The following is a 23279-nucleotide window of genomic DNA, read 5'->3' on the forward strand; positions in this document are numbered from 1 at the left end:
CAAAATTTTGACCAGGGGTGCCCAAACTTTTGCATGCCACTGTAAATGTAAATTCACCTGGTGTGGCCACACTGACCAGTGCTTTCAAAACAAAAGCATTAAAACATACTCAAATAAACTAAAATAGTGAGCACGGTTACATGCGCACAATACTCAGATAACTGGGAATAATCAGGGAACAATCCGATTTGACGCATTTACGTGCACTTCAATAATCTGATAATCAGAAAAACCTGGTTTACATGATTCAGTCCTTCAGTTGGATTTCTCCCCAAGTACATGACATAAAACTCAAACTTCCTGTTACAGTAGGTACTCATATCCTTGAAAAACCTTGAAAAGTACGCAAGTAATATATTTGCAAAATAAAGCACTCATGCTGACAGCTTATATTCTTACAGTACTGTTTGTTTTTATCATTAAAGCCACAGTGTGTAGGAATTTCTCCCATCTAACGTTGAAATCCTATATTGCATTCAAACAGATGGCGCACTCTAGCGCCTCACTGTTTCAAACACGTATTGCAACAACTGTAGCCGCTGTGTACCAAAAAGCTATGATAACACTGATGAAACCATGTCATCCGATACTTCATGGAGTATTCATTCAGGCTCCTACACAGACACACGAGACGCGAGTTGACAAACCCCCTCCTCACCATGCTGGCTGTGTTTACAATGTAGGACTGTTGGAACGGATGTAAATTGAAACAAACCAATCACGTCTTGTCCTTTGACAACTTACAAGTGGCTCAACCTCACACACCTCATCCCTCTCCTTGCATTACTGCGCCGCTAACAGCTGTTAGTGGCCAGTGGCACTACTGCCCCATAACAAAGTCCCACTCTTTGAGCATAATGCAGGATCATGCATATGCAGCATCACGGGAGACGGAATCCTCGTCGCCAAGAAAGTGCAAAAGGGAATCAAAAAGGCAGCGTGACCGGTGAATTAAAAAAACAAGGGTCAGCATTGGGGTTGCCTTTCCCAGGTGGAGAGAGCTGCTGAAGGAGAAAGGTAATACAATCACAGGCCCGCGCTAACAGCGGCTAACAGCCAACAGCGGCGCAGTGATGCGAGGAAAGGGATGAGGCTGTTAGCGACTGGCCGCTAACAGCAGCTAACAGCCAACAGCGGCGCTGGCCTGTGATTGCATTACCATTCTCCCTCAGCAGCTCTCTCTACCTGGGAAAGGCTACCCCGATGTGGGCCTTCATTTTTTTTAATTCACCAGTCTCGTTGCCTTTTTGATTCCCTTTTGCGCTTCCTTGGCGACGAGGATTCCGTCTCCCCTGATGCTGCATATGCATGATCCTGCATTATGCTCAAAGAGTGGGACTTTGTTTCAGATTTGCCAGGGTAGTAGCAAAGCGCCTCTTGCTCCTCTCCTTCGGCTCCTCAGTCATGCAGTGCTGGCCTGGCTCTCAACGAAAACGCCGAAGGCGGTGCTGTATGTCCCTTGCTGGCGGATGTATTCTCAAGATGGCGAAACGTAATGGAACCCCACAGACGACTTACCCGCACAATGTACAAACAAATCCGAAATTCTCCTTTTACGAGAATAAGTCAGATTATTGGTGGAGGTAATAGTACACCAGTGATGACATATTTATGAATGCAGACATCAACAACAACAACTAAACAACTGAAAATGTTACACAATGTCCCTTTAACAAATACATGTGCGAGCATTCTAATGTGCAGTTTATCAATGTGGAGCCAATTTTACATACTTTGGGTAGATTCGGAGTAAAAGCACTGCAAAGTGCAATATACAAGTGTATGGTATATGAACTTGTCACACAAAGTGCATAACATATAAGTAAGATAAAATAAAAGTGACAATTTAAACACTGAGAATATAAAAATATATTATTTTATGTAAAATCATTATCTGAAAGGAAACAAAAGCTGTCAGATTAACGAAGTGGAGTAGAGAGTACAATATTTCCCTCTAAAATGTAGTGGAGTGGGAGTATAAAATGGCAAAACCCGAAAGAAACCAGATTAAAGGGTATACACGCACCGAATAATCTGACTATTGGGGAAAAAGCTAGGTGTGTTTAACTGAATTCTCATAATCAGATAATGGCTTTTATGTGATAAAGCCTATCGGATTATGCTGTTTACATGACCACTTGAATAATCAGGTAACTCCAGAAATCAGATAATGATCGGTTTATTAGTGTGCATGTAAACGTGCTCAGTGATACCAATATTGTAATTGATATTGTAATATTTCTCCCATTTGTAATTTAACATCACAATCATGGTCTTTAAAGGAGCATTCCGTTGAAAATCAATGTCTCACTCTGTTGTCTCCTTTCAGGATGAATTCTTCCTCTGTCCTCTCCTCCCCACACCCTCCTCCCCCTGCGCCCCTCCCTCTCACCTCCTACTCCCCCTCTTTGACTGGATGTCCTGAACTCGACCTGTCCGTCACACTCAGCCCTGCTCCCAAGACCAGTCACACGCACCTGAAGCTCCGCCCACTGAAGACAAGTCAGCAAACTGACCAATCGCAGCTGAAGCTCGGCCTCCAAGGACAGAATGGAAGAAAGAGGAATATACAGGTGATTAAATCATTTAGTCCTGGTGTGCATGCGTGTGCACATGCATGCGTCTGTTTTGTGACATCCTGCGCCTGGTCTCCTGCAGGTGTGTTCTGAAGACAGGATGGTTGTCAGAGTAACATCAGAGAAGAGCAGAGATGCCCCACCACAGCAGCCAATCAGAGGTCAGAGGAGGAGCAGAGGATGTCACCATGGTAACCAGAGTGTGACAGTTAACACTAAGACCCTGTTTACACTTGGTTTTAAAAAGCATTTTGGTGATCAGAACACAAGCGGATAGCCAAGACACATTGCTGTTTACACATGTGTCTATCATGCGTCTCCAGCTGAACGCTTGTGTTCAGATTTTGTTGCTGCCTATGTCATTTCAGCTCAAAGGGCCCGGTCTACTCTCTTGTCAGTCACGTTAGTGGTTGTGACGATTGTGTCGCTGTCAACAGAATCCAACACATCTCCTTCCATATGGCAAAACTATGGATGTGATCCGATCACACCATGTCTCAGATATTGTTTACACTTGTATTTAGCACTATCAACTTGTGAGCCAAACAGGGTGTGAGTATCTGAATAAATCAGGGTCATTCTTTATAATAAAAAATAATCTATAAATAAGATTTATTATTACAGGGAGTTTTTTGTTTCTGACGTCTGTGTTCAGTATGATTCCAAAATAATGTCATTATAGCACATAAAGTGTGAGATGCTGCATTTAACCCTTTGAAACCTGCAGCAACATCCCTCTTCTTGTGCTGCTCTCAGATGCCTTTTGCAAGTATTTAAACCTTTGAACCCTGAGCAAATTGGTGTGATTTCTTTCAGAAACATGGGGAAAAGGCAATGAGCAACTTAGTAAGAAATGTCCCACAAACTGCAAAAGAGAAGAATAGATTTAGATAATGATTTAAGAAATAGTGAAAAAGCTAGGGGAAAACTATATTCATAATTAATATTATTAAAGCAATCTTTCCAGGTCATTTCTGTGCTTGTGTGTTTGTTTGTTTGTTTCTAACTCTCTTTCTTTCTTTTTTTTTGTTACTATTGTTCTTGTCTTTGATTTTCTCTTTCAGCTAATTCCTTGCCAATTTTTACAGTCATTTCTTCTTTCGTTGCTCATTACTAGGGCTGGTTATCATCACTGATGTCCTGAATCGATTCGTTCTCAATTCACAAGGTCCCAATTCATTTCAATGGGATAGTGATTCAATTGGGGGTATTTCAGTTACAACACCAATTTTTGCTAGTATGTGAAAGAGATTCTCAGAGAACTAATACTGTAAAGTTAACAAGGACTTTTAAGGATTAAAACAGGATTAAAAGTCACAATATAAACTTAATATCTCACTAGAGACAAATCTAAAATGTCAGTAAAATAGATCATATTCCTGACATCACAATACTGAATAAAGTTCAGAAGGAATGAAGAACACAGTCAGTCAGTATCGGTCCTGCTGTCCTCTCTGCTCCTCCCTCTGCTGCTGAGGAGATTTACTGCAGGTCACATTACTGTTGGTAAGTTTTAAGATATGTGGCAAACTGAGCTAAACCATTAGATGTAAACAGTTGTTGTTTTAGCTTGTTAGTAACAATCTGCTTTTAGCTGGAAAGCCCTCTATGCTTGTTTATAACAAAATATTAGCAGCAGTGGATGAGAGACTGAAATATGACTTTTCTATATGTTTACATGTTGCTGATCAGGTGTATTGATAAAGTATTGTCTTTTTCCTCATGGAGGTTTTATTGCACTCACAGTAACAAGCGTAGCTGTCGTCAGCTCATGTTATATTCACTTCTCTGGCCCCACCGCGGCATATCTACTCTGTGTTTGTGTGTGTGTGTCTGTGTGTGTGCGTAAATGTGGCACAGCAGCCTCGATGCACAGCAAAAGGAGACACTGCAGCATGATAGTAAATGACACCAAAACATGTCCAAGTAAGCAAACAGTTACAGATAAAAGATTTCGGAACATCGGCTCTTCTGAATACTATGGTCATTCATAATATAGCGCTACGGCCCCTTTACTACCGGCAAGATCGACGGGGTTAAAGCTTCACACATTTGTGGGAAAAGGCATATATTAAAAGATCGACTAGGGATATCGTGAATGGATATTAAGTAATTCAGATGAAGATCGATTTAAATTGGATGAATCAATTGATTTTATCCATCACTACTCATTGCCTTCTTCCCATGTTTTTAGAGGAAATCAGGCCAATTTGCTCAGGTTTTAATTAAGCAATAAAACCTAAGCTTACCACTGTAATAAACTTGACAGGACAAAATACATAGCCTGTGTTTTGGATCCAAAGTAATACAGTTTAGTTCATTTTTTCTTCCTCTCCTCTGCTTGTTTGAGCCCTCACACAGCAGGTGGAACCTCCTGCTGCAGTATCCAATCAAGATCCAAGCTGTCTGGAGAGGGCAGAGCTAAACACCACTTTGGCTCTGAAGGCGGAGCTTCAGTCACTGCAGGTTCACACTCTTTAACAGCAGGTTATCAATAAATCACCAGAGCTGATTAACAACTGGTTCCCATGGTAACCTGTCTGTTGTCCTGCAGGGGGCAGAGTTTAACTCCCAGAAGGCTGTTCATGAGACATTACTGAAGTCAGAGAGGACCAAAAACCTGATCAACACCAGAGCTACTGAAGGTGACACACTCACACACACACACAAACACACAAGCACAAACACACACACTGCTTTTCATTATGCTAATGTGTCTCCTTACTTCCCTCACTTGGGTCTGTTCCTCACGTCTTAGCACCTCCCAGCGAGGATGTGGGAGCAGAGACGAGAGGGCAGAGAAGCCCAAACTGCTGCCAAAGAAGATATCCTTGGTTCCATAGTGTCAGTCTGTCAGTCAGGGTGTTTTCACACCAGGGGCCTGTATCACGAAGCAAGATCAACCTTTCCTGGGTTACCCAGACCTGTCCTGGGTTGACTAACCCTAACAATGGCAATCAGGATAATCGGTATCACGATGCTGGATATCAACTCGGTAACTCAACCCAGGGTTGCTTTATCAAGAGCCGTGAACGCGCACGCAGCGGACCAATCACAATCATGAGAGAAGCGCAGCATCACTGAGCGTCACTGAGCGTCCTCACAGAGTGCCGTATGTGAGGGAAAAAAGTATTTCTCGTGAGGATCAGAGATCAATTCTACTAAAATATGAGGAGGAGAAAAGCAACATTACAGAAAAGGCCAACACCGTGGCAGCTGCAGGAGGAGGAAACATGCGTGGCAACGCATAACGGGATGAATAATGTTTAGATTAGTTTATTTGCACATAATGTTAAAAACAGACAGTATAAAATTTACAAGATTAAAAAAAGGAAAAGTGCCGGAGAGGTTAGAAGCCACTAAAAGCTTATCAAAAAAATTCCCCTGTCAAAACATCAATGAAATCACATAATAGAGAAGAAAAAAAAAACGGGTAAGGAAAGAAGAAATAGAGGAGGAGAGAGGGAAAAATCAAGACAAAACAAGGTAGCAAATAAAATGATGTGTAGGTTAAATTACTCATCACTGGTTCAAGTAGCTACAGTACCTGTACCTGTACATCTGACACTGATCACACCCTTGAATCCCATGAAATCAATGCTGCGCAGATGAATTGCGTGTTACAATTATCGTCTAACATCATTGCATCTGATAAATTGGTCTTTTTTGTCATAACGTTATATATGCTACAATGAAGCTTAAAGCTGACGTCACAATTAAATCATATCAACACCAAATTGATAGTCTGAATATAATCATCCTGGTATTGAGCTGTGTTAGAAATTAACAGCTGCGCAAAAATATACCTAGTCTCCCTCTTTAAAAAACAAAAAGGAAAATCCCTCAAACACCATGAAGTGTAGACATGATAGACTACTTTCCACATTTCCAGCAGCAAAGCTGTCAATTAGGCCCATTATCTTTAACAGGGATCATTTCCTCCAACAAAACAAAATGCTGGCACTAATTAATGGTGCTATTAAGTGTCCGCAAATGATCAGTTTCTTTCTTATGAAGGGGTGGGATGAAATTTGGACTTCTTTCCACTCCTTTTTGAACAGTCTTTTCATTGTCTGTTGCTGTTGCTTTCTTTTCTTTTTTAATGTTCAAAATAAACTTTCAAATCAAAATCAATCAAATTAATTAAACTTCCGGTCATGACTGGGCTGCATTTCTGTCAGCAGAGTCATTTTTTTCCAAACAGCTGATTGGCCAGTGGGTGGTGCTTTTTATAGGATCAGATTCAACCCTGAACTTACCCTGCTCCTGAGCAGGATAGCCGTTCAGAGTAAGTTACCATGGTGATCTACCCAGATAAGAACTGAACCGGCTTCGTGAGACCGAAAACCCAGGGTTAACCCTGAAGTTACCTCAATAAGACATTAATCCTGCTTCATGATACAGGCCCCTGGTCCTTTTCAGCCCTCTAAGCAGACTCAGAGCAGTGACTCAGCATTTTTTGCGCATATGTGAACACTCCAAGAGCACTCAGACCCCTATGAAGCACACCTCCTAAGGTGGTCTGAGTACGGTTTGCTTCAAGTCCACGGTGTGGTTTGCTTAACGAGTGCACTGTGAACACAAAGTTCTCCAGGTTCTCTTTGCACTTTGCCATTATATTCAGCCCTCTAGATCACTTGCTGTTGCACTGTAATGCCTGCAAGGATGCAGGACGAGGAGTAGTGTGGTCCATGAAAGATACTGCACGTCTCCAGATGTGGAATGTAGAATACATCAAACGGCAACAGTCTACAGCACAGAAACACAAAGGTTTTCCTCTATGTTTAAGTTCATCTGAAAGGGAGGGGCTTCATAACCACACTGCAATGCTATGTCAAAGTGAAAAAAAAAAAAAAAGTCAATATATATTATATATTGGCTGTAGTGTGAACTGTAAGAGGACTGAGGCCCCATCAGAGCTGAAGCTGACCAGAAAGAGAACCAAGTCCTCTTTCAAATGAACTGACAGTGTGAACACGAAAAGAGCTGAGTCCCTTTTCTGTTGGTCCACTTTTTGGTGCCCTTTAAGAGGACTGAGTTCGATTTGTTCAAAAAGGACTAAACTGTGTGTCAAAACACCTTGAAACGACTCCAGTTACTGATTACGTGCTGCATATCTGTATTACCTGTCAAACCAACTGTACAAATGTCCACAGAACTGCTTATTTAAGTACAATTTCAAAACTTTACAGTATCATAGATAGATAAGTCCTGACATCACTTCCAGTCAAGCATCTGTAACTCAATACAGTCTCTCCTTTAGTCTTAAGTTTCTTGTCTCTCTCTCTCTCTCTCTCTCTCTCTCTCTCTCTCTCTCTCTCTCTCTCTCTTTCTTTCTGCAGAGGTGAATGTCTCCCGCTCTCAGCTTCTCTTCAGCTCATTGGTCTGTGTCGATGTGCAGGAAGATCAGTTAATCAGCCAAATGCTGCAGCAGAGGCTGCTGCTGCCGCCGCCCCTTCCAGGCCATGGTGCCAAGGCAGCAGATGGGCCCTCCCTTCAGTTCTTCATGACCTCTGACCACCTCAGACAGAAGCCCGTCCCACCAGAGGAGGAGCTTGTCAACCACAAGCCTTGCCCATCGCCACGTCCCGCCTACTCCACCTTTGACCTCTACAGAAGAGGGAGAAGCTGAGAGGTCACGTCCTGACATAATAGAGAGATCTGATTAGCTGGAGGTTCTAAGGCTCTTATTGGTCAAACTGTGTGTGATGTCACTGAATGATAAAAATTATCAATTTTTTAAACTATTTATATGAACTGAAATTTAATTCCTGTAAAGAGCTACATTTATTTTTCTTCCAATAAAGTCTTTGTTCACACATTCTCTCTGTGACAGTGGCATGACCTGATGCTGTGCAGCAGGTCGTCTAATCAGAAGGGTTTGTTGTAGGTAGAGAACAAAACACTTAACTGCTACTGTGTTGAAACCTGAAACAGAACATAATAGGCCTACTGTGTGTGCATTCTTTTACAGTAAGGAAGGGGTTCAGTTAATTTACTTCAAAGTATTAAAAGTTAGAACTTCATTTCAAGTAAACAATCTTTGATAAAGTCTGGGGATCAGACTCCTTGAGTGCGAATTTGAGTTGCCACAGGGCGCTAACTGACAGTCCATACAGAACAGGAACACAGTATGTGGACTCAGGAGTCTGGGTGTGCTGAGGACTGTCCAAATCCACAATTCAACCATCCCACAAGGGGTCTCAAGCCGACGCAGTGAAATAGGCAAAAAAAACAAAAAAAAAACTGAAAAACAACAAAAGACAGTATTTTTATGTAAGTAAATAGGCCTACCTATTTATTGAGTTATAGTTCTGTCCTTATTTACAGGCATTTCTGTTTCTGAATGCGTGTAGCCTGTTATATAGCGATGTATTAATAGCCTACATTTTTGTTCAGTCACAAAAAAGGCTATACATAGGATTTTTATCTTATCTGCAGGAACAGATGAGTAGGCGCTGTTCATCAACTTATATGATATATATATGAATATGACAGCGATAGTTGAACGTTTCCACGGCAACAAGTAGGCTAAAACAGTCTTGAGGGCTGTCTATTAGCCGCTTGCAGTCTCTGCCCTCACAGACTTTACATGATGATGATAAATACATCAAACAACGTACAACTGAAGTCCGCGAGGGTTCAGTCTGCAGGTCCAGAGGGTGGACATTTGGATTCAGCCTTTAGCTAACGTCAGTTGCTCACTGTTAGCGCTGTAGGCTAATGCAGCTAAAGAGCGGCAAGGCACTCAGGTATTAGGTTGCAACAGTATGAGATTTTCACAGTATGAGTAATGTCTCAGAAAATATTGTAGTTTCACAGTATTATTACAGAATTACTATTATTAGCAGTCAAAATGACTTTTAAATAGGAAAGAACTACCGAATTACACAATCTGGAGGCCATGCAATAGTATCTTAAGCGCTCGATTTAGTAAAATGTGGCCTTGATTTATTTATTTGTTTTCTCTCCGTGGCACCTCCCGGGCTCCATTGAAACATATCATTCACACACAAGAAAAACAAAACAAACACACAGAGATTCATATCATGGGTTGTGGGCCAAGATTGCTTTACGTCTTGTTGTGGCAGAAATTCTGAGGCTCAGCGTGAGAAATTTTAAGAAAAGTAATCAAAACATCAATCATGTTTGATAAGGCATTTGGAAAAACAAAAACTGTTTGGAACATTACTCCTCACAGAATATGATTGCACAATGAGCGACTCGCCACAAGGATAGGGACAACGGGTACAAGGAAAGATTTTTTTTGGAACATGACTGAACAGGTAGATTGCACAATACTCAATCTGCTGGGAGGACAACTGCAACAGTTACAAAGCCTAAAGTAATTAAATAATAAGCAACTAACTGAAAGTTAAGACAAAAAGATGAGTTTTAAGATGGGATTTAAAGACCTCAACTGTTTGATGTCAACAGGGAGGTTACTGCAGAGAAACAGGAATGATAGGAAAAGACCCTGCAGCCAGCTGACTTCAACTATGGGACAAACAGGACCCCTGTATCCTGAAAGCAGATAACGTGTGATGGAATTAAATTTTGAAGGAGATCAGATAGATATGGAAGGGCACAGTCCAGCAATATTGTGAAATGATTTTGATGATGGCTTATTTCACTTTTCTCTTTTTCTGCAGTATATCAAACAATGTGATTTACATCAGTAATACATTTATGTGTGCACACATATAAGGGGTGTGGTGATATACTAGTAATGATCATAACCTGTGATATTTTAAAAATTAAATATTGATATCATATTAACAATACACATATGATAGTATCATGTAAATAAGTCAGTGCCTCAAATCATTTCAATTTTTTTTACATGCTCACTTTGTCTCTCTCACCCAACACCACCTGGTTGCTTTTATCACTATTCATGAAGTGTAATTACTCTTTTTGTACACTTGTACAGTTATGATTACAGACAATCTCTTTGCCTCCCTACACTCATATTTTGAATATAATTGCAAAAATAGAGACAAAATGCACAATAAAAAATGTTACAGATGAATCTAGATTTTGTAATAGATCGTCATCGTGAACTGTTTTGGTCTCAAGAATTGTGTAGTGAAAATCGGATATTTTATCAGCCATAGATAGATAGATAGCTAGATAGATAGAGTAGGCAGGTAAGGTGACTAAATTTAAGTGCAAGGGCAGTGCAGAAGTGATGAGTACTTTGATATGGAAAATATAAATGTAAGGTAAATATATGTGCAGATGCCAATGCAAATACAAATACAGATTTTAATTCTTTTTTTTTTTTTTTATTCATTCATTCATTCATTTTTATATTTGTAGAAGGTGCTTAAAACTAACAACTGTGTTAAATATGGAATGAGGAATGCTATAAAATATAAAATGCACAGAAGGTTATATATGAAATGCTACATGTGTTTTGTTTGTTTTAAGCTAACTTGTGCAGAGGCACAGCTGTGTTTATTAAAAAGTGAAAAATGTTCAGTTACACATTGTACAATCTGGACTTTGAAGAAAACTATTTCTTGGCTACAAGTTTCCATCCAGCACATTTTTTATGCCAGTATTTTATCATCGGTTTTGAAGCCAGTACATGAAGACATTAACAGAGCCCTTATTATCAGAGACACAACTTGGAAGACAGACAAAACCACCAGTCATCTGACTGACTGGCAACTGCAGGTACCAACATATTAACTGTCTCAGACTAACTGGAAAAGCCAAATCTGACTTCTACTTGTCTTTACTGGCAAATACCCCAGGCAATGCAGAGGTTGGCACTGAGTTTTGGAAAGTTATCAGATCATCTCTTTATCTTACCTCTCCCCTAAAATCTGTTTTGAAAATCAAACCACTATAAATAAATCAAATTCATTTCTTGAAAGGTGCCGGCTGTGGCTCAGGAGGTATAGGGGATCATCCACTAATTGGAGGATCAGTAGTTTGATCCCGAGCTCCTCCAGTCCACATGTCAAAGTACCCTTTGGCCAACATACTGAATCCTAAATGGAGTATGTGAGTGCCTGTGAATGTCTAACTGGGTAGCAGGTGGCACCTGGTAGCTTCGGCCACCAGTGCATGAATGTGACAATACTGTGCTTCAAGTAATTAGAAGGTGCCACACAAGTGCAAGTCCATTTACCAAACATGTGAAACATTTAAACATCATTCTATTTCTACTGGCAATATGTTCAATGCACAGTTTACTACTACTACCCTACACAGCTGCAGGACCATATTCTGAACAGGGGGTGCTGAAAAACAAAGGACGACTTAACTAGCAGGAAGAACATTATGAGTGCCTATGTAACAACATCACACAGCTTGACTATGCAGAGGGCTTGTACGCTGTCTCTGGTGCTGAACACCATGGCAACAGCAAACAATATATCAGCAGACATTTTGGATATTTGTAATTCCTTTCCGGGTTGGCATTGAGCAAATAACTCAGCCCAAATTTGTTTTTGTATTCCACATGTAATCTTTTCGGCCTCTTTCTGTAAAGACATTATCAAAAAATATGTATAGCTATGAATATCTAAAAGGGAAAGTACAAGACTCGAAAAACAAGAACAAGAACGTTAACACAAAGCCAAAAACATCATATGTGTTATAAATGACAAAATTCAAACAGGATCTGAAAAATTTAGTCTCTTGCAATTATGTACTAACGCTAACAGCAGCTAACAGCCAACAGCGGCGCTGGCCTGTAATTGCATTACCATTCTCCCTCAGCAGCTCTCTCTACCTGGGAAAGGCTACCCCGATGTGGGCCTTCATTTTTTTTAATTCACCAGTCTCGTTGCCTTTTTGATTCCCTTTTGTGCTTTCTTGGCGACGAGGATTCCGTCTCCCCTGATGCTGCATATGCATGATCCTGCATTATGCTCAAAGAGTGGGACTTTGTTTCAGATTTGCCAGGGTAGTAGCAAAGCGCCTCTTGCTCCTCTCCTTCAGCTTCTCAGTCATGCAGTGCTGGCCTGGCTCTCAACGAAAACGCCGAAGGCGGTGCTGTATGTCCCTTGCTGGCGGATGTATTCTCAAGATGGCGAAACGTAATGGAACCCCACAGACGACTTACCCGCACAATGTACAAACAAATCCGAAATTCTCCTTTTACGAGAATAAGTCAGATTATTGGTGGAGGTAATAGTACACCAGTGATGACATATTTATGAATGCAGACATCAATTTTTGCCAATAAACAACTGAAAATGTTACACAATGTCCCTTTAACAAATACATGTGCGAGCATTCTAATGTGCAGTTTATCAATGTGGAGCCAATTTTACATACTTTGGGTAGATTCGGAGTAAAAGCACTGCAAAGTGCAATATACAAGTGTATGGTATATGAACTTGTCACACAAAGTGCATAACATATAAGTAAGATAAAATAAAGGTGACAATTTAAACACTGAGAATATAAAAATATATTATTTTATGTAAAATCATTATCTGAAAGGAAACAAAAGCTGTCAGATTAACGAAGTGGAGTAGAGAGTACAATATTTCCCTCTAAAATGTAGTGGAGTGGGAGTATAAAATGGCAAAACCCGAAAGAAACCAGATTAAAGGGTATACACGCACCGAATAATCTGACTATTGGGGAAAAAGCTAGGTGTGTTTAACTGAATTCTCATAATCAGATAATGGCTTTTATGTGATGAAGCCTATCGGATTATGCTGTTTACATGACCACTTGAATAATCAGGTAACTCCAGAAATCAGATAATGATCGGTTTATTAGTGTGCATGTAAACGTGCTCAGTGATACCAATATTGTAATTGATATTGTAATATTTCTCCCATTTGTAATTTAACATCACAATCATGGTCTTTAAAGGAGCATTCCGTTGAAAATCAATGTCTCACTCTGTTGTCTCCTTTCAGGATGAATTCTTCCTCTGTCCTCTCCTCCCCACACCCTCCTCCCCCTGCGCCCCTCCCTCTCACCTCCTACTCCCCCTCTTTGACTGGATGTCCTGAACTCGACCTGTCCGTCACACTCAGCCCTGCTCCCAAGACCAGTCACACGCACCTGAAGCTCCGCCCACTGAAGACAAGTCAGCAAACTGACCAATCGCAGCTGAAGCTCGGCCTCCAAGGGCAGAATGGAAGAAAGAGGAATATACAGGTGATTACATCATTTAGTCCTGGTGTGCATGCGTGTGCACATGCATGCGTTTGTTTTGTGACATCCTGCGCCTGGTCTCCTGCAGGTGTGTTCTGAAGACAGGATGGTTGTCAGAGTAACATCAGAGAAGAGCAGAGATGCCCCACCACAGCAGCCAATCAGAGGTCAGAGGAGGAGCAGAGGATGTCACCATGGTAACCAGAGTGTGACAGTTAACACTGAGACCCTGTTTACACTTGGTTTTAAAAAGCATTTTGGTGATCAGAACACAAGCGGATAGCCAAGACACATTGCTGTTTACACATGTGTCTATCATGCGTCTCCAGCTGAACGCTTGTGTTCAGATTTTGTTGCTGCCTATGTCATTTCAGCTCAAAGGGCCCGGTCTACTCTCTTGTCAGTCACGTTAGTGGTTGTGACGATTGTGTCGCTGTCAACAGAATCCAACACATCTCCTTCCATATGGCAAAACTATGGATGTGATCCGATCACACCATGTCTCAGATATTGTTTACACTTGTATTTAGCACTATCAACTTGTGAGCCAAACAGGGTGTGAGTATCTGAATAAATCAGGGTCATTCTTTATAATAAAAAATAATCTATAAATAAGATTTATTATTACAGGGAGTTTTTTGTTTCTGACGTCTGTGTTCAGTATGATTCCAAAATAATGTCATTATAGCACATAAAGTGTGAGATGCTGCATTTAACCCTTTGAAACCTGCAGCAACATCCCTCTTCCTGTGCTGCTCTCAGATGCCTTTTGCAAGTATTTAAACCTTTGAACCCTGAGCAAATTGGTGTGATTTCTTTCAGAAACATGGGGAAAAGGCAATGAGCAACTTAGTAAGAAATGTCCCACAAATTGCAAAAGAGAAGAATAGATTTAGATAATGATTTAAGAAATAGTGAAAAAGCTAGGGGAAAACTATATTCATAATTAATATTATTAAAGCAATCTTTCCAGGTCATTTCTGTGCTTGTGTGTTTGTTTGTTTGTTTCTGACTCTCTTTCTTTCTTTTTTTTGTTACTATTGTTCTTGTCTTTGATTTTCTCTTTCAGCTAATTCCTTGCCAATTTTTACAGTCATTTCTTCTTTCGTTGCTCATTACTAGGGCTGGTTATCATCACTGATGTCCTGAATCGATTCGTTCTCAATTCACAAGGTCCCAATTCATTTCAATGGGATAGTGATTCAATTGGGGGTATTTCAGTTACAACACCAATTTTTGCTAGTATGTGAAAGAGATTCTCAGAGAACTAATACTGTAAAGTTAACAAGGACTTTTAAGGATTAAAACAGGATTAAAAGTCACAATATAAACTTAATATCTCACTAGAGACAAATCTAAAATGTCAGTAAAATAAATCATATTCCTGACATCACAATACTGAATAAAGTTCAGAAGGAATGAAGAACACAGTCAGTCAGTATCGGTCCTGCTGTCCTCTCTGCTCCTCCCTCTGCTGCTGAGGAGATTTACTGCAGGTCACATTACTGTTGGTAAGTTTTAAGATATGTGGCAAACTGAGCTAAACCATTAGATGTAAACAGTTGTTGTTTTAGCTTGTTAGTAACAATCTGCTTTTAGCTGGAAAGCCCTCTATGCTTGTTTATAACAAAATATTAGCAGCAGTGGATGAGAGACTGAAATATGACTTTTCTATATGTTTACATGTTGCTGATCAGGTGTATTGATAAAGTATTGTCTTTTTCCTCATGGAGGTTTTATTGCACTCACAGTAACAAGCGTAGCTGTCGTCAGCTCATGTTATATTCACTTCTCTGGCCCCACCGCGGCATATCTACTCTGTGTTTGTGTGTGTGTGTCTGTGTGTGTGCGTAAATGTGGCACAGCAGCCTCGGTGCACAGCAAAAGGAGACACTGCAGCATGATAGTAAATGACACCAAAACATGTCCAAGTAAGCAAACAGTTACAGATAAAAGATTTCGGAACATCGGCTCTTCTGAATACTATGGTCATTCATAATATAGCGCTACGGCCCCTTTACTACCGGCAAGATCGACGGGGTTAAAGCTTCACACATTTGTGGGAAAAGGCATATATTAAAAGATCGACTAGGGATATCGTGAATGGATATTAAGTAATTCAGATGAAGATCGATTTAAATTGGATGAATCAATTGATTTTATCCATCACTACTCATTGCCTTCTTCCCATGTTTTTAGAGGAAATCAGGCCAATTTGCTCAGGTTTTAATTAAGCAATAAAACCTAAGCTTACCACTGTAATAAACTTGACAGGACAAAATACATAGCCTGTGTTTTGGATCCAAAGTAATACAGTTTAGTTCATTTTTTTTCTTCCTCTCCTCTGCTTGTTTGAGCCCCCACACAGCAGGTGGAACCTCCTGCTGCAGTATCCAATCAAGATCCAAGCTGTCTGGAGAGGGCAGAGCTAAACACCACTTTGGCTCTGAAGGCGGAGCTTCAGTCACTGCAGGTTCACACTCTTTAACAGCAGGTTATCAATAAATCACCAGAGCTGATTAACAACTGGTTCCCATGGTAACCTGTCTGTTGTCCTGCAGGGGGCAGAGTTTAACTCCCAGAAGGCTGTTCATGAGACATTACTGAAGTCAGAGAGGACCAAAAACCTGATCAACACCAGAGCTACTGAAGGTGACACACTCACACACACACACAAACACACAAGCACAAACACACACACTGCTTTTCATTATGCTAATGTGTCTCCTTACTTCCCTCACTTGCGTCTGTTCCTCACGTCTTAGCACCTCCCAGCGAGGATGTGGGAGCAGAGACGAGAGGGCAGAGAAGCCCAAACTGCTGCCAAAGAAGATATCCTTGGTTCCATAGTGTCAGTCTGTCAGTCAGGGTGTTTTCACACCAGGGGCCTGTATCACGAAGCAAGATCAACCTTTCCTGGGTTACCCAGACCTGTCCTGGGTTGACTAACCCTAACAATGGCAATCAGGATAATCGGTATCACGACGCTGGATATCAACTCGGTAACTCAACCCAGGGTTGCTTTATCAAGAGCCGTGAACGCGCACGCAGCGGACCAATCACAATCATGAGAGAAGCGCAGCATCACTGAGCGTCACTGAGCGTCCTCACAGAGTGCCGTATGTGAGGGAAAAAAAGTATTTCTCGTGAGGATCAGAGATCAATTCTACTAAAATATGAGGAGGAGAAAAGCAACATTACAGAAAAGGCCAACACCGTGGCAGCTGCAGGAGGAGGAAACATGCGTGGCAACGCATAACGGGATGAATAATGTTTAGTTTTAGTTTAGATTAGTTTATTTGCACATAATGTTAAAAACAGACAGTATAAAATTTACAAGATTAAAAAAAGGAAAAGTGCCGGAGAGGTTAGAAGCCACTAAAAGCTTATCAAAAAAATTCCCCTGTCAAAACATCAATGAAATCACATAATAGAGAAGAAAAAAAAAACGGGTAAGGAAAGAAGAAATAGAGGAGGAGAGAGGGAAAAATCAAGACAAAACAAGGTAGCAAATAAAATGATGTGTAGGTTAAATTACTCATCACTGGTTCAAGTAGCTACAGTACCTGTACCTGTACATCTGACACTGATCACACCCTTGAATCCCATGAAATCAATGCTGCGCAGATGAATTGCGTGTTACAATTATCGTCTAACATCATTGCATCTGATAAATTGGTCTTCTTTGTCATAACGTTATATATGCTACAATGAAGCTTAAAGCTGACGTCACAATTAAATCATATCAACACCAAATTGATAGTCTGAATACAATCATCCTAGTATTGAGCTGTGTTAGAAATTAACAGCTGTGCAAAAATATACCTAGTGTCCCTCTTTAAAAAACAAAAAGGAAAATCCCTCAAACACCATGAAGTGTAGACATGATAGGCTACTTTCCACATTTCCAGCAGCAAAGCTGTCAATTAGGCCCATTATCTTTAACAGGGATCATTTCCTCCAACAAAACAAAATGCTGGCACTAATTAATGGTGCTATTAAGTGTCCGCAAATGATCAGTTTCTTTCTTATGAAGGGGTGGGATGAAATTTGGACTTCTTTCCACTCCTTTTTGAACAGTCTTTTCATTGTCTGTTGCTGTTGCTTTCTTTTCTTTTTTAATGTTCAAAATAAACTTTCAAATCAAAATCAATCAAATTAATTAAACTTCCGGTCATGACTGGGCTGCATTTCTGTCAGCAGAGTCATTTTTTTCCAAACAGCTGATTGGCCAGTGGGTGGTGCTTTTTATAGGATCAGATTCAACCCTGAACTTACCCTGCTCCTGAGCAGGATAGCCGTTCAGAGTAAGTTACCATGGTGATCTACCCAGATAAGAACTGAACCGGCTTCGTGAGACCGAAAACCCAGGGTTAACCCTGAAGTTACCTCAATAAGACATTAATCCTGCTTCATGATACAGGCCCCTGGTCCTTTTCAGCCCCCTAAGCAGACTCAGAGCAGTGACTCAGCATTTTTTGCGCATATGTGAACACTCCAAGAGCACTCAGACCCCTATGAAGCACACCTCCTAAGGTGGTCTGAGTACGGTTTGCTTCAAGTCCACGGTGTGGTTTGCTTAACGAGTGCACTGTGAACACAAAGTTCTCCAGGTTCTCTTTGCACTTTGCCATTATATTCAGCCCTCTAGATCACTTGCTGTTGCACTGTAATGCCTGCAAGGATGCAGGACGAGGAGTAGTGTGGTCCATGAAAGATACTGCACGTCTCCAGATGTGGAATGTAGAATACATCAAACGGCAACAGTCTACAGCACAGAAACACAAAGGTTTTCCTCCATGTTTGAGTTCATCTGAAAGGGAGGGGCTTCATAACCACACTGCAATGCTATGTCAAAGTGAAAAAAAAAAAAAAAGTCAATATATATTATATATTGGCTGTAGTGTGAACTGTAAGAGGACTGAGGCCCCATCAGAGCTGAAGCTGACCAGAAAGAGAACCAAGTCCTCTTTCAAATGAACTGACAGTGTGAACACGAAAAGAGCTGAGTCCCTTTTCTGTTGGTCCACTTTTTGGTGCCCTTTAAGAGGACTGAGTTCGATTTGTTCAAAAAGGACTAAACTGTGTGTCAAAACACCTTGAAACGACTCCAGTTACTGATTACGTGCTGCATATCTGTATTACCTGTCAAACCAACTGTACAAATGTCCACAGAACTGCTTATTTAAGTACAATTTCAAAACTTTACAGTATCATAGATAGATAAGTCCTGACATCACTTCCAGTCAAGCATCTGTAACTCAATACAGTCTCTCCTTTAGTCTTAAGTTTCTTGTCTCTCTCTCTCTCTCTCTCTCTCTCTCTCTCTCTCTCTCTCTCTCTTTCTTTCTGCAGAGGTGAATGTCTCCCGCTCTCAGCTTCTCTTCAGCTCATTGGTCTGTGTCGATGTGCAGGAAGATCAGTTAATCAGCCAAATGCTGCAGCAGAGGCTGCTGCTGCTGCCCCCCCTTCCAGGCCATGGTGCCAAGGCAGCAGATGGGCCCTCCCTTCAGTTCTTCATGACCTCTGACCACCTCAGACAGAAGCCCGTCCCACCAGAGGAGGAGCTTGTCAACCACAAGCCTTGCCCATCGCCACGTCCCGCCTACTCCACCTTTGACCTCTACAGAAGAGGGAGAAGCTGAGAGGTCACGTCCTAACATAATAGAGAGATCTGATTAGCTGGAGGGTCTAAGGCTCTTATTGGTCAAACTGTGTGTGATGTCACTGAATGATAAAAATTATCTATTTTTTAAACTATTTATATGAACTGAAATTTAATTCCTGTAAAGAGCTACATTTATTTTTCTTCCAATAAAGTCTTTGTTCACACATTCTCTCTGTGACAGTGGCATGACCTGATGCTGTGCAGCAGGTCGTCTAATCAGAAGGGTTTGTTGTAGGTAGAGAACAAAACACTTAACTGCTACTGTGTTGAAACCTGAAACAGAACATAATAGGCCTACTGTGTGTGCATTCTTTTACAGTAAGGAAGGGATTCAGTTAATTTACTTCAAAGTATTAAAAGTTAGAACTTCATTTCAAGTAAACAATCTTTGATAAAGTCTGGGGATCAGACTCCTTGAGTGCGAATTTGAGTTGCCACAGGGCGCTAACTGACAGTCCATACAGAACAGGAACACAGTATGTGGACTCAGGAGTCTGGGTGTGCTGAGGACTGTCCAAATCCACAATTCAACCATCCCACAAGGGGTCTCAAGCCGACGCAGTGAAATAGGCAAAAAAAACCAAAAAAAAGACTGAAAAACAACAAAAGACAGTATTTTTATGTAAGTAAATAGGCCTACCTATTTATTGAGTTATAGTTCTGTCCTTATTTACAGGCATTTCTGTTTCTGAATGCGTGTAGCCTGTTATATAGCGATGTATTAATAGCCTACATTTTTGTTCAGTCACAAAAAAGGCTATACATAGGATTTTTATCTTATCTGCAGGAACAGATGAGTAGGCGCTGTTCATCAACTTATATGATATATATCTGAATATGACAGCGATAGTTGAACGTTTCCACGGCAACAAGTAGGCTAAAACAGTCTTGAGGGCTGTCTATTAGCCGCTTGCAGTCTCTGCCCTCACAGACTTTACATGATGATGATAAATACATCAAACAACGTACAACTGAAGTCCGCGAGGGTTCAGTCTGCAGGTCCAGAGGGTGGACATTTGGATTCAGCCTTTAGCTAACGTCAGTTGCTCACTGTTAGCGCTGTAGGCTAATGCAGCTAAAGAGCGGCAAGGCACTCAGGTATTAGGTTGCAACAGTATGAGATTTTCACAGTATGAGTAATGTCTCAGAAAATATTGTAGTTTCACAGTATTATTACAGAATTACTATTATTAGCAGTCAAAATGACTTTTAAATAGGAAAGAACTACCGAATTACACAATCTGGAGGCCATGCAATAGTATCTTAAGCGCTCGATTTAGTAAAATGTGGCCTTGATTTATTTATTTGTTTTCTCTCCGTGGCACCTCCTGGGTTCCATTGAAACATATCATTCACACACAAGAAAAACAAAACAAACACACAGAGATTCATATCATGGGTTGTGGGCCAAGATTGCTTTACGTCTTGTTGTGGCAGAAATTCTGAGGCTCAGCGTGAGAAATTTTAAGAAAGGTAATCAAAACATCAATCATGTTTGATAAGGCATTTGGAAAAACAAAAACTGTTTGGAACATTACTCCTCACAGAATATGATTGCACAATGAGCGACTCGCCACAAGGATAGGGACAACGGGTACAAGGAAAGATTTTTTTTGGAACATGACTGAACAGGTAGATTGCACAATACTCAATCTGCTGGGAGGACAACTGCAACAGTTACAAAGCCTAAAGTAATCAAATAATAAGCAACTAACTGGAAGTTAAGACAAAAAGATGAGTTTTAAGATGGGATTTAAAGACCTCAACTGTTTGATGTCAACAGGGAGGTTACTGCAGAGAAACAGGAATGATAGGAAAAGACCCTGCAGCCAGCTGACTTCAACTATGGGACAAACAGGACCCCTGTATCCTGAAAGCAGATAACGTGTGATGGAATTAAATTTTGAAGGAGATCAGATAGATATGGAAGGGCACAGTCCAGCAATATTGTGAAATGATTTTGATGATGGCTTATTTCACTTTTCTCTTTTTCTGCAGTATATCAAACAATGTGATTTACATCAGTAATACATTTATGTGTGCACACATATAAGGGGTGTGGTGATATACTAGTAATGATCATAACCTGTGATATTTTAAAAATTAAATATTGATATCATATTAACAATACACATATGATAGTATCATGTAAATAAGTCAGTGCCTCAAATCATTTCAATTTTTTTTACATGCTCACTTTGTCTCTCTCACCCAACACCACCTGGTTGCTTTTATCACTATTCATGAAGTGTAATTACTCTTTTTGTACACTTGTACAGTTATGATTACAGACAATCTCTTTGCCTCCCTACACTCATATTTTGAATATAATTGCAAAAATAGAGACAAAATGCACAATAAAAAATGTTACAGATGAATCTAGATTTTGTAATAGATCGTCATCGTGAACTGTTTTGGTCTCAAGAATTGTGTAGTGAAAATCGGATATTTTATCAGCCATAGATAGATAGATAGCTAGATAGATAGAATAGGCAGGTAAGGTGACTAAATTTAAGTGCAAGGGCAGTGCAGAAGTGATGAGTACTTTGATATGGAAAATATAAATGTAAGGTAAATATATGTGCAGATGCCAATGCAAATACAAATACAGATTTTAATTCTTTTTTTTTTTTTTATTCATTCATTCATTCATTTTTATATTTGTAGAAGGTGCTTAAAACTAACAACTGTGTTAAATATGGAATGAGGAATGCTATAAAATATAAAATGCACAGAAGGTTATATATGAAATGCTACATGTGTTTTGTTTGTTTTAAGCTAACTTGTGCAGAGGCACAGCTGTGTTTATTAAAAAGTGAAAAATGTTCAGTTACACATTGTACAATCTGGACCTTGAAGAAAACTATTTCTTGGCTACAAGTTTCCATCCAGCACATTTTTTATGCCAGTATTTTATCATCGGTTTTGAAGCCAGTACATGAAGACATTAACAGAGCCCTTATTATCAGAGACACAACTTGGAAGACAGACAAAACCACCAATCATCTGACTGACTGGCAACTGCAGGTACCAACATATTAACTGTCTCAGACTAACTGGAAAAGCCAAATCTGACTTCTACTTTACTGGCAAATACCCCAGGCAATGCAGAGGTTGGCACTGAGTTTTGGAAAGTTATCAGATCATCCCTTTATCTTACCTCTCCCCTAAAATCTGTTTTGAAAATCAAACCACTATAAATAAATCAAATTCATTTCTTGAAAGGTGCCGGCTGTGGCTCAGGAGGTATAGGGGATCATCCACTAATTGGAGGATCAGTAGTTTGATCCCGAGCTCCTCCAGTCCACATGTCAAAGTACCCTTTGGCCAACATACTGAATCCTAAATGGAGTATGTGAGTGCCTGTGAATGTCTAACTGGGTAGCAGGTGGCACCTGGTAGCTTCGGCCACCAGTGCATGAATGTGACAATACTGTGCTTCAAGTAATTAGAAGGTGCCACACAAGTGCAAGTCCATTTACCAAACATGTGAAACATTTAAACATCATTCTATTTCTACTGGCAATATGTTCAATGCACAGTTTACTACTACTACCCTACACAGCTGCAGGACCATATTCTGAACAGGGGGTGCTGAAAAACAAAGGACGACTTAACTAGCAGGAAGAACATTATGAGTGCCTATGTAACAACATCACACAGCTTGACTATGCAGAGGGCTTGTACGCTGTCTCTGGTGCTGAACACCATGGCAACAGCAAACAATATATCAGCAGACATTTTGGATATTTGTAATTCCTTTCCGGGTTGGCATTGAGCAAATAACTCAGCCCAAATTTGTTTTTGTATTCCACATGTAATCTTTTCGGCCTCTTTCTGTAAAGACATTATCAAAAAATATGTATAGCTATGAATATCTAAAAGGGAAAGTACAAGACTCG

General features: G+C 40.4%; 3 protein-coding genes across 4 annotated transcripts in view; 2 read left to right on the forward strand and 1 right to left on the reverse strand.

Moving 5' to 3' along the window:
* LOC117248662 (immunoglobulin lambda-1 light chain-like) overlaps positions 1–5438 on the reverse strand; it is a 26657-nt gene extending 21219 nt beyond the window's left edge. The window contains exon 1 of the mRNA XM_078176333.1: positions 5302–5438. The gene's annotated coding sequence lies outside the window, so the exon portion shown is untranslated. The remainder of the gene's footprint in view (positions 1–5301) is intronic.
* Positions 1–8397, forward strand: part of LOC144467514 (protein phosphatase 1 regulatory subunit 35-like) — a 9363-nt gene extending 966 nt beyond the window's left edge. The window contains exons 2-6 of one of the 2 annotated variants that reach the window (XM_078176330.1): positions 2330–2573; positions 2659–2767; positions 4927–5042; positions 5131–5221; positions 5335–7895. In XM_078176330.1, coding sequence (XP_078032456.1) covers positions 2331–2573; positions 2659–2767; positions 4927–5042; positions 5131–5221; positions 5335–5660 — 885 coding nt within the window. In that variant the 5' untranslated portion in view covers position 2330 and the 3' untranslated portion in view covers positions 5661–7895. Of the gene's footprint in view, positions 1–2329; positions 2574–2658; positions 2768–4926; positions 5043–5130; positions 5222–5334; positions 7896–7918 lie in introns of those variants that run through there. The other variant, XM_078176331.1, reaches the window with a different exon arrangement.
* A 5072-nt stretch (positions 8398–13469) lies between these two features.
* On the forward strand, positions 13470–19543 carry LOC144467515 (protein phosphatase 1 regulatory subunit 35-like). Its single transcript, XM_078176332.1, has 5 exons — positions 13470–13712; positions 13798–13906; positions 16067–16182; positions 16271–16361; positions 19065–19543. The coding sequence occupies exons 1-5, from the start codon at positions 13470–13472 to the stop codon at positions 19352–19354; spliced, it is 849 nt and encodes a 282-aa protein (XP_078032458.1). The 3' UTR covers positions 19355–19543.
* Positions 19544–23279: the final 3736 nt, after the last annotated feature.

The sequence above is a fragment of the Epinephelus lanceolatus genome, chromosome 17 (genome assembly GCF_041903045.1).
Source record: "Epinephelus lanceolatus isolate andai-2023 chromosome 17, ASM4190304v1, whole genome shotgun sequence".
In the NCBI taxonomy this organism is placed as follows: domain Eukaryota; kingdom Metazoa; phylum Chordata; class Actinopteri; order Perciformes; family Serranidae; genus Epinephelus; species Epinephelus lanceolatus.